A 20,685-nucleotide genomic window follows, 5' to 3' on the forward strand; every position below is an offset into this window, starting at 1 on the left:
ATTGTTTTAGTCTTCATTTTAACGTGAATGAAAAGTTCAAGTAGTTTTTTTTACAAACTCGCTAGGTCAGGGATTAAATTACGCATTAAGCGTTATTTCTGTTATAAAAGCAAACTAAAAGGTATGATTTGAACGAATACAAGGTCGTAATGAAACTAATCTAATCTGCTGGAATGTTCCAATATTTTCTATCGATTTGTACACGAAGCACGCGCGGTGTCTGTCTTGGCATGTCGTCTGCTGCTCTCAGACTGTCTATAAGCAGACGACATCGTATACCATCAAGCGTTTACCTGATTTTTATGAGCTTCCTGACGATTAATTGTTGAAATATGATCTCCAGTCCCTGGTTACGAGAATTTACATGCGATATTGCTACTTCGTTCTAATCAAAATATTTCATTGAACTAGTTTTCTAGTGGTCTCACTTTACGTTTATATCTATAAACATGCAAAGGACAACAAAATAGAACAAAAGAATATAAATCTAATTCTGCTGGGGGGATTCCTACGGAGGATTTTATATTTACAACAGCATTGCAAATCTGATTCTAGATTTCTGATTTAAGCCTATTTCACGATCTTTAGATATCGGAATATCTTTCACATTCTAAGGTTTCAGTATTTGCACCATTAACTGTCGGAATCTGATTATAACAATGTTTATTATCAACATGCTAAATGATGCTTAATCTTTTCCTGCTGAAACGTTTTCCCGGCAATTTAAAGGAAAGAATTGAGTTGTTTTTTCTGAGAAGAATTAGTTTTATTTGGTTGTGTATATATATACATGCATTTAAGTTTTTTTCTGTTAATCTATGTAATTATTTTGAAAAATCTTATACTTTTATATGTTCCAAAACTGATTTTTTTATTAAGTATTATTATTATTTTTTTCATTTTTTTTTATTTTATTTATTTTTTGTAAATTCTTTAAAAACGAAAGAAACTGCAATTTACATGAGTCCTCCGACATTGACACACAAGCCAAACGCAGTAGTACAAAAAAGTAAGCATAATTTCTTGGGTTCATTCTTGTCACACTAAATGTTTACAAGGCAGATGTTTTTTAAGGTAATGGTAGTGACAAAACAAACCCATTTAGTATATTAGCCGACAATTGTCATGAATTGTGATGGTGAGATACCCTGTCCAGTAATGATTGAACATGAAGCTAAACAAAATGACACATGCAGAGATAAGAGGGTCCTGATAAAACACAGATAATTAGTTAGAATGTCAACATTGACATTGGACAATCTTTACCCGAGGGTTAATTAAGTCCGGGTTTCAATGAACTTAACGAGACCAAAAGATGCTTGCTTTTACTTTGGTGTAATAAGTGTAGTTTTCAGTGATTAGCCTTACTTGCATATCCTGGAACATGTTTTCTAAGTGCTAAGTCTGGTTGCATTAATGTTCACTTTGAATCAAAGTTGTTTTAGCTTTTTTTACTCGTGGTTGCCCGTCTAAACTTTATGTGTCGCTGTAATTATAGGGCGCACAGTCATCTAAACTTTAGTGTACTATACCAATAAATCCAGTCAATGTTTATTGACAATTGAAAGCTATAAAATGAACTTTGACTGTAAGCTGGGACTTTGTGTTTTGATTTGAAAGGGTCAATTAGTGTCAGAAACCATGCAAGACCTCCCTGTGACACAAGTAGATTGAGAATAAATTGATGTACTCTCCAATAGTAAAACATTTTGTTCTCGTCTACATTTCTAATCACCGTGGTCATCCAGGGCGGTCAGTGGTTGTTAATGGTCATTTATCTGACCAGTGACCTTTGACTTCCGTATAATTAATTTATTAAAGGGATTTTAACCTTCGTAACCGCTTGCACATTATGGCCCCCATATATCATATCAGGGTATAGATCTTGAGAGGCGACCGTGTGAAATATCGAGATAAATATACACAAACCCATTAATTTGGTAAAACGAATAAATAAATGTTTTTTTTTAAGCTGGGCTAGCGTTGGTTCGAACCCATTTGTACTAATTTTGATGAATAGCATTTTTATCACTTTAGATTAACCTTCCTGGTAGATATGCATTTAGCAATTATAAAATAAGAATAAAATGCGTGTGTATTTGAGTTTATTTATACTCGCCAACGGTTGCCGATATGGGCGAGTCCTCAAGAAGAATATTAGTCATTGAGGATAGTGTATAAAGATGCCCCAATTCCAGATCCTTCTCCTGGTTCTTTAGTGTGCCAAGTGTCTCGAAGCACTCATACATAACCTCGATTTAAAGTTATCCGAAAGAGTGATTAGTAATTTTACTGAATGCAAATTGTTGACAAAACCATGCCGATGAGCACTGCAGCGACTAGATCGGGCCCGTGTGTGTGTGTAGCGTTAATTGGAATAAACGCTGCACATTTCCTTTATTTCCGATCTTTATTCGGTGCACTGATTTGCCTCAATTTTAATGTTACAGTCCTTTTATTGTGTTTGATTTTATTTCAATTATCTTGACCATCATCTGTAATAACGCAGAGTTCAATAATAAACCTGTCTAGTTTTATCACCAGACGCTCGCGAGTCTGTGATTTATAAAGTGTCGTTTTACTGCCCTGAGTGACCATTGTAAACGAAATCAGGTGCTCTCCTGGCCATATAAACATAAAAATTACACACTATATATCAAGTTATCAACTAATCAATTTATGGCATTCGTTTTTGAAGTAGTATATAAAAGAAGTCTGAATGAAAGTTTTAGTTGCACTTAGTGATCTATGCAAAGAATTTATTATTGTCTAGAAAATTTAAATCAGAGCTTTTCTGAATTGTGGGGTTGTTGCGACACGAATGTTTCTCCTCCTTTATGTTATATAAGTTACAACCGGTTTGCACTTTACCCATCGATTTTATAAAGTCATTTGCTACAGTGACTGCATATAATTTCATATAATACACGATGCAAAAAAATGATATCCTAAACGTATTTTACAACCAATTTATAATATTTACATTATAAAAACTATATAAGGTAATGTACTATGTAAGTTTTTTTTCCAAATCAAAAGCTGTTATTATAAACTATTTTATATTTAATTTTTATATATTTCAAAATAATCACTGGTACGGGCGTACCGGTTGCATTTGATTTTTAATTAAATTTAAAGGGTTGCGTAACGAAATTTATTTTGGGGAAGAAATAAATGTTGTTAAAGCTCATGCTACAGTTCTTTACATATTTTAAGCAAGTTTATCAGACAAATAATGATCTCAGGGTTAACCTCGTGGATGTTTAAGTGATTTAATTCAGCAACTTTCCCCGTCATTTGAAGGCTTATGTTACAACAAGACTACATCATTGTTTATATTTACATCAATTTTCACGATGTAGAAGCCGAAACTTACAACGTCCCGCGCCATGATTTATGATATCATTCACACTAAATTTGTTTAACTTCTTTATTTATTGTAAGAAAATTGTATACAATAAACAGTGAAATTGGCCGTATACATATAGACGCTTTATTTAAAAACTTTTCAAGCATCTGAAAGATTTTAGAATTGATAACTTTTCTGCACGATTAAATGCGAAACAAAGATTTGTATTTGGATGAAAGGAAAGCAAGTGTTCGTGCTCAAAGTGCTCACATTTTTTTAACATTAGTGTTCTTACTAAAATGATGAATGGCAAGTTTAACCACAGTATTCAGTGTACACGGACAATGAATTTGTATTCTGACATCTAACCTGGTAAAATGCCATTCACATTAACATTCAATTGCTCATTTACATTTTATTGTAATTTTAATTTTATGCATTTTTTTTTTGCCCGGACAGCGATAAAAAACAACTTCTCATTGTCCGTGCGGCCATGCTTGAGAAATTGATTTACGTTATCTTTATTTAAAAATATTTTTGTTTTTAACATTGCTAATGTACAGAACAGAACAGAACAACAGAACAGAACAAAATTATGTTACTTTTATCAATTGCTTTGTCTTTGTGAGAGTAGGTCTGATTAGGTATAATATAGATAAGGACAGGAGCCAGGTATTTAAGGGGGATTTATATCAGTTAACTGGGACGTTGAGTTTTTCGTGCCATCTCCTGTCCCATGATAGCCGTACATTGTGATTGAATGAAATACAGATTTTTTCTTATCATTTGTTAATCAGTGGGTGGGATGACAGGGGGAGAGGTGCAAAGGTAGTGTAATAATAGAAGCATTCCAGGGTGCATCATCGTATTTCATTAATTAATTGTTCAACATCCAAAATATATAATCACAAGGATTATAATCATAAAGCATAATTAATAATAAAACAAGTATCTGATATGATATGCGGTGTAATTAAAGTGTCGGCATTTTTATAACCATCTCAATTGCCAATTTCAGGCTTTCAATAAATTATTTTTGAAAATGTTGAATTGTTGAAAAATTAAAACGAATTTCCATGTGATTTTAGTGTGTGTCGGATTAAATTATTATGTTAATGATTAAATATATTATATATATGGTCAACAATGTCTAAATCTAAGTTAATCAAACTAAAGACATACGTGTGTAGGTGATATAAATAATACACTTACAATGGTGTATCTTGAGAGTTATAAAAGTAACCAAATGACCAGACAAGTCAATTATAGATATGGATCTTATTTATTTTTTAAGTTTATATCTAAAAAAAAAAAAAAAAAAAAGGATCGTAAAAAACGTGTCCATCAACAATTTATCTCTTTTCATTTATGATAGTAGATAAGTATGGAGTATTTATAATCAATTATAAGAATTACATTTACACAAATAGAGCGCTTTTTTCACTATGACTTTTCTAGAAACTGAATATAAACGAATGCCAGTCATGACTTATTTTGGAAACATGGATACTGACAAAGTTTCATGAAATGTTAATTTATCTTAATAGCATCCTGATCTTTGATAAAAAAAGACTTTAACCCACACTCCTCCTCATTAAGCATTCCTTTTTATTCAGTTACATTGATTGTCTTAATATTATACCAATACTTTTGAAATAACTATATTTTATGAACAAACATGTTTTCCTTTTCCTTCACTCGATCAAAAAAATATTTAATTCTGTCGTAATTACGAGAAAGTTTCTCTTACATACATTTCCCTGGAGTATAATTTACATGAGGGATTACTTCAAGTATTGTATGTGTGTAACGTATTTCGTTAAGTAACGGAGATGACAATCACGTAAATTACAGTAACGTATCAGTTAGAGAATCTGTCGGAATTCTTTCGTATGATGTAACAGTTAATTCAGATAATGTATTAGTTTACATTAGCGGAGATTTGTTACTTACACAGAAAATATGTACTCGATAAATATTTTGACAGCGTTACTGTATTGATCAAAGAGGATTTCTCCGATTAGAGAGGTTCAAAATAGATGTAATGTGGCCCTAAATTTTTACCTCGTTATCTATTACAAAATTATGTAAATATTTTTTTAAAATACAGATGTTTTATCAAGATCATTTGCCTGTGTGGAAATATCATTCCATGATATCAAAGATATCATTACGATAGACGTTCTTGCTAATGAAAAACATTATTTCTGTAATGAAAATATTGAATACATGATAATGCATTTTGACAATTTAAAAATAGCTTTGGGGTATTTTATAACAATTAGTGAAGAAACGAACACTAGCTAAACGTTCAATCATTTTAACAGCTTCGGGGTCTGCATTGACCTTTGACATAATATGAAATGATAATATTTTCATTGAAGAGACAGTTGTCTTAAGTATAACATCTGAATACCAGTGAATCTATGGTATTATTTTTTTCATTTCTAAATTATACATGCATAATATGATATGATTTTAAAAGAATTAAAATGTGTGTATTCTTATTTATTCTGCTGCCTTTATTTGCGGATTGTAAACAATTTTCCGGTAAGTGTTATCATATCATTTAAACACATAAATATTGTAACATGATGTGTTTTTGTAAGTTGATGTAGTCGAACTATTGTATACTTTTCTTCTGTTTACAGCTTTTCATTTTCTTCCTTATTTTAATGCTTTACTGTCACTATTATTTTTACATTCATGTATTCGAGTTGTTAGATGTTATTATTTAAAATGGGAAAACATATTAATGGTGGGTTTGGTTATAAAATACACCTACTTCCCGAGATAATGGAGGCAGGGCAGCACCGCCTGACATTAATGGTTGAAATATTCTCAGTTGTATAACTAGCTTGTAAATGTATTGTTAGCACTATTCTTTAGTGTGTTTTTTTTATCTTATATACAAAATGTACATGTATTCATTAAAAATTAGAAATTCTGTGATCCAAAACAAATACACTGCATTCAATAATAATAATTGATTTTTTTGAATATATTTCAAACTTATCTTGAAAATGATCACCTGACGCTGATATTTTACAGTAATCACAAATCTAATTTAAGAACAAAGTATTAAATTATGTAGGCGTAGCAATAAATAATTTACAGAGATAGAAAAGATATAATGTTTTCTTATAAATCAAACAAAAAAACGAACATAATTTCACCGTTAAGAAATTGTACAACTTGAATGACCCCGATAATTCCAGAAAACCAAACATAAATTGTATGTCGATGTACTCGTAAATTGTCTGGGAAATAAAACTAGCACATGTTGACATGGAAAAAAAAGTCTCATACTTCTAGAGCTATTTTTGACCTTTTAAACGTATCAGATATTTTAAAGATAAAAAAAACAAATAAGATTAAACAACTGTATTGCGGTGTAATTTCAGTATTGCCAATAGACGGAGGTTGGAGTGCATGGAGTCAGTGGTCCGAGTGTTCAGCGACGTGTGGGTCCGGAGAGCGGAGCAGATACCGGATGTGTGACTCGCCCACACCAAATTTTGGCGGGGCTTTCTGCCACGGTGACAGTATACAGAGGAAACGCTGTGAACAATTCTGCCCAGGTAGGTTCTATTTAAAGGCCCATTATGCCTCAAAAATGCTATCATGTTTTTTTATTTCACAAACACTTAAAACTGTTGGTATCTTGGTATATTTTCCAAAAATACTTATTTGTCATACAAATGAATAAGCTTTGCTTCTTTTGCTTTGATGGCAGCTGTAATAATTATAGTGAATTGTTATTTTATATGGAAGTCAAAGTACTACTTTGTTTACATTTTGCTATCTTTACCTATCTTTACGACACAATACAGTACATTCAGCGCTACACATTCCTCAGCTGTTTAACATATAACATTCTCTAAATCCATTATAAAAGCATCATGAGACACATGTTGTTTGACATTTCTAAAGAATTTAATTAATATGGATTTCTGAGGCAAAATATGCCTTTAAGTAACGCATATCTTCCCATAGTGACTAATTGTCCTTGAAGCTTATGGCAATATCGTATGGATGTCGTCTGCACATCCAACTGTATCCATTTTAAGTGCACTTAATGTATTTTATTATCAAGTACTTCATAAATTACATTTCATCATGTATTTGTGAAATATGTAATATATCCAATATAATGATAATTTATTATTATGCGTGTGCAATTACATTTTGGTACATTTAATTAAATTTATGGTGTCATATTTTCAGATTCAATACCGATGACTCCTCTGCATTCACCAAATGTCGACAGCGCATGCGCATGCGGATGTCACATGACAAAGGACCAGGGTGAAATTATCGCCAGTGGGCGCTGCTCAGGTACCTCAAAATGGCTCATCTCACTTCAGAAAAATTACGTCATCAATCTCAGGTTCAATTATCTCAGTTTCTATCAGAATAAACAATGGGTCAAAGTTCGGAATGGCGGTACACCGGAGTCGGACCTCATCGCATTTACAGATGGTCGTCATAACATTTATCACGTGACTTCCACAACGAATCAGATGCTGATAGAATTCTACACGGAGCCAGACAGCACTGGGGGTAGCAGTAACCTTGCAATATACCCACTTAAACCAGAAAAACCTATTCACGTCCATGGATTCATAGCAAAGTTTACATCTAATTGTAAGTTCTTTCACTTTATTAGCTCACCTGAGCAAAATGTGCTTAAAGATGAGCTTTTGTGATAGCAAAGTGTCTGTCGTCCGTTATGCGTCTTCCATCGTTGTCCACATCAGTTCCTAAATCTTAAAGTAGGTTTTGACCAAACTTCACAGTAATAATAATTTAATTGTTATACAAATGCATAAGTAAGTCATTAGAGCTAAATACAGACATAAAATGCTACTTCTCTAAAGCTGCTAAACCCAATCGATATTTGGTATGAAGCATCACTTAGTGGTCCTTTCATAACAGTTATATAAATCATAGTTTTATTGTCAAAATTGACATTGAACCGGAAGTCAATATAGAATAATTCATTTAAATCTCTCTTGTGCAACAAACTTCCCTAAACAATGTAAGATACTTAACATCTTATATTTTATTGAACCAGAAGGTATAATAATTTTGTCTCTCGGGTAAAAAATGACCTTACCCTAGCGAACACAAAGTTTACATGAACTTATTAATGTATAAAAGACACATTTATATATTCTTCTGTACACTTGAAACTAGAGGTCCCAGAGCTATATATTTTGCATTTAGCATCACCTTGTGACCCCATGGTCAAAACCGGACACGGGTGGTCACTTACGTTACATTGACTTCTGTAAGAATAGATATTCAAATCTTCCTGTGTGATATTACACCAGTAAGAGCTTCGGTATTTAGCATGTAGTGTATCCAAGTGCCCCAGTGCCCCTCTATTAAATAAAGTTAAATAAATCATTGCCCAATTGATTAAATTACCCACTCACTTTGGAACTAATGACCTATTTCAGCAACCTTTTTTAGCAGTGGATCTCAACTGAGCGATATAGGTCCGTTCTCATTTATATTTGTAAAAGCTGTTAATCTATTCTTTATTTGTCAAGAACTATATCATTTCTTATTTATTGTATGTTGAGTCACTTACACTTAAATTCAGCTGTATTTTTTTATTTATTTCTCAACCAACCTTACAACCCGAAAAGGCTTTACAGCCGACCTGAATATTTGATTTACATGAGGATGTTGAAAAAGGAGTGGTTATCCTGTCTTAACCCATTTTACTCATTATTATTCATAAAGAAGTTGTTTTATATAAGTCTGCTTAAGAAAGCTAAATATTCGAGTATTTCTGTTTTCAGTAACCGATTCCAGTGCAGTACCGATAGCGGCGGAACCCGTTAGAGACGCTGCAGAACCTTCTATCTGGGAAAGCACAGTGACTATTGTAGGCATTGCTTTATGTGGTCTAGTCGTTATCACGGCCGTAGCTTTTGTCATCTATCACCGGGTGTGTCATACCCGTCAACACAAATATGCCATGGCGGCTCACGAGGAGAGCCCGAAGCGCATGTGCAAGAGTACAAGCATGAGCACACCCAGTCACGAAAGTCATCATGGGATTGAGATAGAACATGACATGGAAATGCCTTTAACTAGAATAAAAAATGGTGCTGATAAGAAACGAGTAAAGACACCTGGTTCAACGCGATCTAAAGGCTCGTTTTCAAGCACGTGTTCAAATAAAGGAAAGAAATTAAAGACTAAGGCTGATGTAGAGCATGGAACTAGTCGTGCAACTCCGCTCACTCCAAATAGAGATTATTCTCAGATTCCACAACATGATTCTAGTCCGCTTAAGAAACATAGAGTGCATGAATTGACTAAAGAAAATGAAAACAATATGAGTTTATTTAGAACTAGTCCTTTAACTAAACCAAAGGTCCCGAGATCACCAAAAGTTCACCCATCCCCTAAATTACAGAAACAAAAACCGCTTACTTCGCCATCCAACGATGACTTTGATACTGTAAGAACTAAGCATGATTTTCTTTCCGAACGTTTTGGGTCTTCCAATCGTGAAAAACAAAGAGTTGTGATGGGGTCAGATCATACCCCGACGAACAGTGTGAAATCCCCGCCGTCCGATAGCAGTAGGACCGATGTTGAAACGCCGACGAATATTGACAATGGCGTTAAATATCGTAATCATACACGATTTAAAAATAGTTTACAAACTGATCAAAATAACCACCGGGAACGTCCAAATGATATAACACTAAGTGATCTTACAAAAACTGACAAAGATACAGATAGAAAGCCGGCGTCGGGAACATCCGACGACTCAACGTCAGCAGAAAAAGACACAGGAACTAGTATGACAACGTCTTTTATAGAAAATGGTTCAAAACCACGTCGGCCTACCTCGTTAACGGAAAGTTATAGTAAAATGAGTATTGCCTCGGCAATAAGCCGAGGTAGTATAGAGGGTGCTAGAAATAGTAACAGTATAGCAAGCTCAAAAGACAAACTTTCTGTTACATCGAGTGATGATAGGCAAAACGCGCTGCCCAAGCCGGATGGGCAAAGTCCGAAATCTCAAAGACTTGAAACGATGAAAGTTGAGTCGAAAAACTCCTCGCCAACAAAAACATCTAAAGCTTCCACACCGCGTAGTGTTCGTAGTTCGAAAAGTGATTTAACAGATAAAAGTAATAATACGAAGTCACCGGCTAGAAGTATTAATACACCGTCGGACGTCATAGAACTCGAGTATGATGATTTTATAGACATGGATGATACATATTCATATTTTGATCCAATTGTTACGGAGCAATTAACGTTTCATGGTGTTGAAAGGGTAGCCGTTAAAACCCCTAAAACACCAAATAAAGAAACGACAGCTAAATGATTGAGGTAGAAGTTTGTTAGAAAATATCTTTTTAGTGCAATATGATGTCATGTACTAACACAACTAAATTCTTTTGAAATCGGGATATTAACCGTATACCTTATACCATATATTAAATGTAGTATATACGGAATGTGTACCGTTCGTTCCGACAAAGCACTTCTCGTGATTAAAAAAAAGATTCTGTGGAAGTACAAGATTAAATGAAATCTAGATTCGTCTAATGGTTACACTTGTTTATAAAATATCCATTTTACAATACATATAAACATGTTGATTAGGTGGCAGTTAACACATTATTTTTCAAAAATAAGCAAAGAAAAATACTGATCTCACGTCATGGTATGTTATATTCCATTTCATCCTCATCATTAATCACGTGACAATCACGTGACAAACAAAATGGTTGTATCATTCATATCAATGTTTCTATATAACAGGCAGCTTATATCATTCAATCACAGATATGAAGGAATATATATTTTTGTGATGTTATATCATTTTATTTTAAGGTTGTGTCATGAATGAATATTGCCATTAAGTCATGCCATGATTGTACTGTATGTCATAAAGTGATGTATACAATATATTTACAGATTGCTGCAAAAGTTATTTCATCAATATAAATGTACACACTCACTTTCAAACAAAAAAACAACTCATATTGCAAATTATATTTACAAATATACATATCCATTTTATGGACACTGGAAATATCTGATGAAATTTATTAACATGTTCATGCAGATTTTATTCATGTGCATCGAAATAACGAACGTTTTCGTCACACAAATCACCAAATTTAGCATCTATGACTGTAATAATACGTGAATGTATACTTTACTTTCAACAGTTCAATTCCGCGCTTTTATTTAAATGAAAAATATCTCTTTGGACCATTTAATTATCTATTAGTATTATGCCTAACTTAATGTGTCCTAATTATGTACTTAAAGTGAACTGATTGTGTACTTATTATGTACTTACTGTGAACTAATTTTAATACTGAATCTGTACTTTTTGTGTGTACGGTTATTATACTTGTTCAATATTGATTCTGTACTAATACTGTACAGATTCTGTACTGAGTTTGTACATATTCAGTATCTTTTATGTATCAGTTCCGTACTACAAGCTATGTACTATTTCTATACTGATTTTTGGTACTTATTTTGTATTTTTAAACTGATTCTACACTTATATACGCCAATTCTTCACACAGTATTATAACTTAAAGGGGTCATTTTAATTTTTTTGTATTATGTAATGTTTTGTCAGATATTTTTATTTGAAAAACAAAGTAGTTTTTTTTATCTAGCTCTTATTCGACGTAACTTGGTATTTTTTTACTTTAAGTCTTACTGAAATGGTTTATTTCAGACAAAAATACTCCAAAGAACTTTGTTGCAGATATAAGTAGAAATTCGACTGTTTGTGTACGCCTAGGACCGGTAAATCTAAAGAAATAATTTCCATAGTAAATGGTAGCTTATTGTTTGCTTTAACACTATAGAGGTTTCTTGTTGCCCTTTCCTTTTATGAAGAATCTAGAGATCGAAATTAAATACAGGTTGATTTTATGACGTTGTACGGCAATATCACACTTAAAGCGGCTCTCAGATTAAGATTAAATATGTTCTTTATAGATAAATCGATTTATATACTTGTCGAATCAAAAGAGAATAAATAAGGTGGAAAATTAAATTTTCTGACGATAAAATACATAAACAATAAGGAAACGCCTTAATATCTGCTTGAACGCTCTCTTTATTCAAATTGATGCACTTTTCCGAGATAAAATTACCGTTATACTTAGTTTGAAAAATCACAGAATTTGTTTCCAATGGTAAATAAATGCTGAAGGCCGCTTTAAACATTTGTTACAGTAGTAACCGCAGTAAATAAACCTCTGACAAGTCAAAGTCAAATTGAAGAAATCTTGTAGTATTTCTTTCCGATTTTATTCTTCTGTAGATTTTGTCTGTTTTGTAAATGTTATCAGTTTTATTTTCAGTGTGTTATTTATTATTTTTGCAATTGTTTTTTTATATTGTTGCTGTTGTTGTTGTTGTATATTCCGTTACGGTATGAGATTTGAAGGTTTCCTTCATTTTGGAGACACAAATAAATACAAAGAAATATCAGTGCGTGAGTTTGCTTTTTAAAATCCATACCCATGAATACCAAACCTTTTATGTATGCTATATTTTTTACCAGTTGTGACACATGTTTTGGATGAATCAGTTTTTATATATAACGAGATACATGTTAATGTTTAAGTTTATATTTTGTTCCTATCAAATTAACATATATAATCCTTTAAAGTCAACATCACGATGATAGGTTTTAGTTAATTTAATAACGTCCAGGACAAATATTTCATGGCCACATAGAATGGTTTAAACTAACTTCTGTGTTGCAAATCATATTGTAACAGACATTACACCAGAGAGGAGATCGCTCCAGGGGTGTAACAGCATTATACATGTACACCAGAACATAATTATGACATTGACATACACGTATTGTTTCATATAAAGTAAAACAATATCAATAAGCTGAAACAATTCAGCGAATTTTATTACATTGCCATTCAAATCTGAAAAGGACCATCCAAACGATCCTATTTGAAATACAAAATATTCTCCCATCCATTTATTAATGTTTGAAACAACAATAAACGTATTACACGTTCTTCTATATGTAAATTGATGTCTTACATAGATAACATGACTTCGTAAATAACACCGGGTACTACAACACTTAAGACCCTTTGATGTACATGTTACAAGCTAGAAGCTAATTACCTACCATTATAGTTATGTTATTATTTACTTAAACAAAATATCAAAGGTCCGGTCTGTCTTTCAACAACATTTGTTTGGAACATTTTATGTAATGGTATGTCCACTTTCTACACATTCCACTCGGTGGTAATATAACAAAGCAAAAAGACTCATTTCTATGCCTGGAAATTGTTTTCTTATTTTGAGATATCCGGTGTGTTATATATGATTATCAAAATGCATTATTCTACATTTCTTTCCACTTTCCTTTAAATAATCATATGATTATAAGTTATTGTATTCAACGATTTAATTTTAATTTTAAACAAGATCGCTTTACAAAGACGTGTAGTAAATTCTTGTATATTTTAGATATTTAACTACAGTATGAGACAAATATTTTGGTTGTTACTTTGACATGTTGCACAACAGAGACAAAATATAGTGGAAGTCTTTACCTTTGGAAGCAATAATATTACTTGATCATCAGAGGATCGTTCTACCGAGCCTTTATAATAAATGCTATGCATCTTTTAATTTCATGTCATTAAAACGATTTTCTGCCTGTTACAAGACTCAAAGAAAGTCAATAATATCATTATATGTGATGGCATTTAGTCAAATGTAAACTCGGTCCGTCCAAAATGCAAAAGCATTCAAATTAATGTGCAAAAATGAAATCTGTCACAGATGCTGTCAATTAAGTAATGAAACAACATTTACATTTTGATTTAATAACGAAACGGTTTTGATCATGGAGGACAAAGTTGATGTAATCAATTTGAAATCCAGATCTGCAAAGCTAGCAATAGCATTACATAACATTCAATATCTATGCAATTTATTTATTGGAATTTAATAATTAATGAAGTTTCTTAATTTATAGTGACATATATGATCAATGGACGAGTCTTTTTTGTCATGTCAACTAAATGTGGAGTTATAATTTTTCCAAAAGCTATTTCATTTACATGCTAATGCTCGTACTATAACAGGATATTTAGTTTAATTATGCATTCTCTATTATAATTTACAATGAAGTAACATTGTATTTGTTAGGATAATTTTTGTGGCTATACCATATGTATGGTTACATCTCCAATTCAAGGACAATAGCCAATCTACTATAGTCCGATTAAAGTAAAATTTAACGTCAAACAAATTGCAACACAAGCTTTTTTTACATTTTTAGTTTGTTATACACATCATATAAAACAGGTAAAAACCCTAAAAAAATCTAACCATAGCAAACCAGTAAAAAAAAGCAATTCAAATTTTACATTTCTTTCGAGTTTTTATATGGCTCTGCATGTACACCATACGCAGAGTTTTATACTGTAACCGGTGTCGAGGTAAACAAAAGTTCTGAGGCCGCGCGATTTAAATATATCAAAATTAACACATTTACTACTTGGAGTTGGTTTTAGAAGCTGTTGTGCAAAGTATGTATACATTTTTATATTATATTTACTTGTTTTTACAACTTTTAGCCTCGTACATGCCCAAATACCAAATACAATGAATGAATTGTAATGGGTTTTCGCGTGTATATAAATCAGCGTTTGTCGTTTCAAACAGTTAAGATTTTTCAATTTTCATGAGATATAAATAATCATTAGCCTATATAAACATTTCTTTTGATAATAAGATGTTTATGAAGTAGGAAAAATAAAAATAAACAAATTTAAGTTTATCCCGGGTAGCTTCAAAATGTAACTACGGAAGCGTGTTTGGGTAAACAATGCACGAAATCTAGAATAAAATGTTATTAATTTTAGAATCATAAATGCATGATATTTATTAACAGATCATTAGTTTTTGGTATAAAAATGTCATTGTGTATGATAGCTACTATGTTTTCATTTTAATAACATTTGGAAAATAAGAATTGAAAGGTAATACTGAGCGTGATACGAGTATATTATCTTTTTACATACTAGTGATATATGAGATGTCAGGGGAGTCAAAAACAGATACAGAATTTATAATGATTATGTAATTTTAAAAGTGTGATTCCAAAAAAAAAGGGAGAAACTTATTTTACAGTCACAGTAAGCAGTTCAAATTGTTGTTGAGCTCAATGGTTTAACCAGAGACATAGATAACATGCTATCTGTGTCTCTGGTTTAACTAAATTGTGCTACAAATATTAATGAGGAGCTATATTGGGAGTTAACTGTTGCTTTGCCAGTGGTAATAGATCCCCGTTTTGAGTGTTAAATTTGTTGTACAATTTTACAAACACATGAGATAAGATAGTTTCAATACAAACGTATTGAATAAGAGATGTTTGTGCTAATATAGATATATGTATGTCCATCTACACCGTCTGTCTTTCTGTTTAAAAACATGAATATCTGCCTTTCTGTCCGTCTGGCTCTCTGTTTTTTTGTCTTTACCAAAAAATAAAATTTGATAGTTGTAAAACTTGATTCTGAGATACTGTTAACATCTGACTATCTTTAATAGGGTTTGTCTATTTGTTCGCTTTCCTTTCCTTATGCTGTCCGTCCTATATCTATGAAAACTACAGCATATGGTCTGTGAATATATTGAAAGTATTGGCCTAAACGAACAGATAACTCATTTATATGAAGTGATTGATAAATAGTTCGGGTGCTTTTTTTGATAAGCCAAATATGAAAGCCCTGTCATACCTACAACCATTTGACCACAAGGAAAATGCCTCCTTTTATTTAATTCTGTTTCTCTCGTCAATAACAGTTACAGATGTTATTTAAATATCTGGTAAAAAAGTGATCCCTCAGATGCATTAAAAAGCAAATTTACATGAAAATTGCAGAGCCGTTTTGATTGAGTCTGTATATGACGGATAATGAAAAAGTGCAACATCCCTCATGCCCCCTAGCACTGGATTGAGCGGTACTAAATTCTCAACACTTAAAAGTGCTGGATTCAATGATCCCGAAAGAACAGAAAAATATAACAACACTGAAGTGAAGTACGGGGCAACTTTGTACGGTTGCCACACAGCACTTCATCTGGTAAAATAAGTGATCCCTCGGAAGCATTAAAAACAGCAAATCTGTATTTGACGTTGAACATATGTTTTGCTCTATAGTGCACCCAAATTTATGCATTTCTCTGAAGAGGACTCCACTTTTTGGGTAAAATTTATTTGATGAATAGTATTTTTTTTTAAAGACCAGACAATGGTTTTTGTAATCTCTTTTAAATTCCATTTTAGATGACTGGATGGAAAGCCGAAATGATAGAAAAGAATATTGTTATCATTACGACGAGAAGAGAAAACTGCAAGAGACCATAATATGATTAGAAGTTCAGAAACAAGAAAAAAATGTTGAACGTATATTTATTTAAGACAATAACTGTGTAAGTTGCAGAAAGAACATAAATTTCCTGGCGATGTTGTCAGTAAAGTTGAAACCTTAGACTTTCATGTTTAAATCAAATCTTTGTGTAAAACAAGACACTTTAAGCGTGCAGTAAGGTCCGCGGAAGAATCAAAGGCGTAATTAAATGGCCTCCTGACAGTTAAAATACGTTACCACCATTGTTGTAACAGTAACAGTCATAAAATTACCCCATCCCCTTCACCCAAGTTGAATGCTTTAATGGCTTTTCTAGCAGTGGATCTCTGCTGAGAGATTTAAGTCCATGTCAAGTTTGTTCCTATTTTATCTTTTGGAAACGTTTTACAGGTATCTTTTATTTGTATAAAGTCAAGAACATTACTTTTACTTTTAATTCACTTGCTTTATATTCCTTTATTTCTTAACCAAACTATCAAGTCAAAAAGTCTTTACTTCCGACCTTTAATCTAATGGATATGAGGATATTAAAATATAGCGTTTATTGTGTTATATCAACTTAACCAGTTTTACTTATCTTTTTTAATCGTCGGTGGTTCTACTCAGATGCCAATTCGTGCCTGAAATAATGCACGGAAGGGCACCTGAGGTCTTCCTCCACCAGTAAAGCTGGAACGTCGCGATATGACCTATACTGTGTCGATGTGACGTAAAACCCAAAAAACAAACAAATAAATCTTTGTTAATATAAAAGATGTTTCACATAAGCCTGCTTAAGAAAGCTAAATATTCGAGTATTTTTGTTTTCAGTAACCGATTCAAGTGCAGTACCGATAGCGGCGGAACCTGTTAGAGACGCTGCAGAACCTTCTATCTGGGAAAGCACTGTGACTATTGTAGGCATTGCTTTATGTGGTCTAGTCGCTATCACGGCCGTGGCATTTGTCATCTATCACCGGGTGTGCCATACCCGTCAACACAAATATGCAATGGCGTCTCACGAGGAGAGCCCGAAGCGCATGTGCAAGAGTACAAGCATGAGCACACCGAGCCACGAGAGTCATCATGGGATTGAAATAGAACATGACATGGAAATGCCTTTAACTAGAATTAAAAATGGTGCTGACAAGAAACGAGTAAAGACACCTGGTTCAACACGATCAAAAGGCTCGTTTTCTAGCACGTGTTCAAATAAAGGAAAGAAATTAAAAACTAAAGCTGATGTAGAGCATGGAACTAGTCGTGCAACTGCGCTCACTCCAAATAGAGATTATTCTCAGATTCCACAACATGATTCTAGTCCGCTTAAAAAACATAGAGTTCATGAATTGACTAAAGAAAATGAAAACAATATGAGTTTATTTAGAACTAGTCCTTTAACTAAACCAAAGGTCCCGAGGTCACCAAAAGTTCACCCATCCCCTAAATTACAGAAACAAAAGCCACTTACTTCACCATCCAACGATGATTTTGATACAGTAAGAACAAAGCATGATTTTCTTTCCGAACGTTTTGGAAATTCAAATCGTGAAAAACAAAGAGTTGTGATGGGGTCTGATCATACCCCGACGAACAGTGTGAAATCTCCGCCGTCGGATAGTAGTAGGACCGATTGTGAGACGCCGACGAATATTGACAATGGCGTTAAATATCGTAATCATACACGATTTAAAAATAGTTTACAAACTGATCAAAATAACCACCGGGAACGTCCAAATGATATAACACTAAGTGATCTTACAAAAACTGAAAAAGATACTGATAGAAAGCCGGCGTCGGGAACATCCGACGACTCAACATCAGCAGAAAAAGACACAGGGACTAGTATGACAACGTCTTTTATAGAAAATGGTTCAAAACCACGTCGGCCTACCTCGTTAACGGAAAGTTATAGTAAAATGAGTATTGCTTCGGCAATCAGCCGAGGTAGTATAGAGGGTGCTAGAAATAGTAACAGTATAGCAAGCTCAAAAGACAAACTTTCTGTTACATCGAGTGATGATAGACAAAACGCGCTGCCCAAGCCGGATGGCCAAAGTCCGAAATCTCAAAGACTTGAAACGATGAAAGTTGAGTCGAAAAACTCCTCGCCAACAAAGACATCTAAAGCTTCCACACCGCGTAGTGTTCGTAGTTCGAAAAGTGATTTAACAGATAAAAGTAATAATACGAAGTCACCGGCTAGAAGTATTAATACACCATCTGACGTCATAGAACTTGAGTATGATGACTTTATAGACATGGATGATACATATTCATATTTTGATCCAATTGTTACAGAGCAATTAACGTTTCATGGTGTTGAAAGGGTAGCCGTTAAAACCCCTAAAACACCAAATAAAGAAACGACAGCAAAATGATTGAGGTAGAAGTTTGTTAGAAAATATCTTTTTAGTGCAATATGATGTCATGTACTAACACAACTAAATTCTTTTGAAACTATGGAATAAATTCAGGCTATTTACCGTATACCGTATACCATATATAAAATGTAGTATATACGGAATGTGTACCGGCATTTCTCGTGATTAAAAAAAAGTTTCTGTGGAAGTACAAGATTAAATGAAATCTAGATTCGTCTAATGGTTACATTTGTTAATATAATATCCATTTTACAATACATATAAACATATTGTTAAGATGGCAGTTAACACATTATTTTTTACAAAAATAAGCAAAGAAAAATACTGATCTCATATCATGATATGTTATATTCCATTTCATCCTCATCATTAGTCAGTGACAAACAAAATGGTTGTATCATTCATATCAATGTTTATATATAACAGGCAGCTTATATCATTCAATCACAGATATGAAGGAATATATATTTTTGTGATGTTATATCATTTTATTTAAGGTTGTGCCATGAATGAATATTGCCATTAAGCCATGCCATGAGTGTACTTTGTCATAAAGAAATGTATACAATAATTGAGCCGCGCCATGACAAACCAACATAATGGCTTTGCGACCAGCATGGATTCGGACAAGCCTGCGCATCCGCGAACGTCGATCAGGATCCATGATGTTCGCTATCAGTTTCTCTACTTGTTATAGGGTTTGTAAGTGAACAGCATGGATCCTGATCAGACTGCGCGGATGCGAAGGCTGGTCTGGATCCATGCTGTTCGCAAAGCCAATTTGTTGGTTTTGTCATGGCGCGGCTCAATATGTTTACAGATTGCTACAATTGTTATTTCATCAATAAAAATGTACACAATCACTTTCAAACGAAAAAACAACAACTTAAATTGCAAATTATATTTACAAATATACATATCCATATTTTGGACACTCGGAACCTCCTCTCATGAACTTTATCAATATGTAAATACATATTTTATTCAAGTGCATCGAAATAACGGACGTTTTCGTCACACAAATCACCAAATTTAGAATCCATGACTGTATTAATACGTGAATGTATAGTTTACTTTCGACATTTCAATTCAGCGCTTTCATTTAAATGACAAAAATCTCTTTGGAACATTTAATTATCTGTTAATAATACTAGTAGTCCTAACTTAATGTGTACTAATTATGTACTTATTGTGAACTGATGTGTACTAATTATGTACTAATAGTGAACTAAATTTTAATTCTGAATCTTTATGTTTGTGTGTGTACGGTTATTGTATATGTTCAATATTGATTCTGTACTAATACTGATTTTGTACATATTCAGTATATTTCATGTATCAATTCCGTACGACAAGTTATGTACTATTTCCATACTAATTTTGTACTATTTCTGTATTTTTAAACTTATTCTACACTTATATACGCCAATTCTTCACACAGTATTATAACTTAAAGGGGTCATTTTATTTTTTTGTATTATGTAATGTTTTGTCAGATACTTTTATTTGAAAAACAAAGTAGTTTTTTTTA

At 32.9% G+C, this 20,685-nt stretch overlaps 1 protein-coding gene across 1 annotated transcript in view; it reads left to right on the forward strand.

The window, feature by feature from the left end:
* The window catches only part of LOC132737258 (uncharacterized), a 57,398-nt gene extending 38,098 nt beyond the window's left edge, over window positions 1–19,300 (forward strand). Inside the window, exons 3-7 of the mRNA XM_060724515.1 lie at window positions 6,754–6,930; window positions 7,577–7,996; window positions 9,163–10,703; window positions 16,707–16,773; window positions 17,602–19,300. Coding sequence (XP_060580498.1) covers window positions 6,754–6,930; window positions 7,577–7,996; window positions 9,163–10,703; window positions 16,707–16,773; window positions 17,602–19,151 — 3,755 coding nt within the window. The 3' untranslated portion in view covers window positions 19,152–19,300. The remainder of the gene's footprint in view (window positions 1–6,753; window positions 6,931–7,576; window positions 7,997–9,162; window positions 10,704–16,706; window positions 16,774–17,601) is intronic.
* Window positions 19,301–20,685: the final 1,385 nt, after the last annotated feature.

This window comes from Ruditapes philippinarum, unplaced genomic scaffold (genome assembly GCF_026571515.1).
Source record: "Ruditapes philippinarum isolate M1 unplaced genomic scaffold, ASM2657151v2 ctg484_1_1_1_1, whole genome shotgun sequence".
NCBI lineage: Eukaryota > Metazoa > Mollusca > Bivalvia > Venerida > Veneridae > Ruditapes > Ruditapes philippinarum.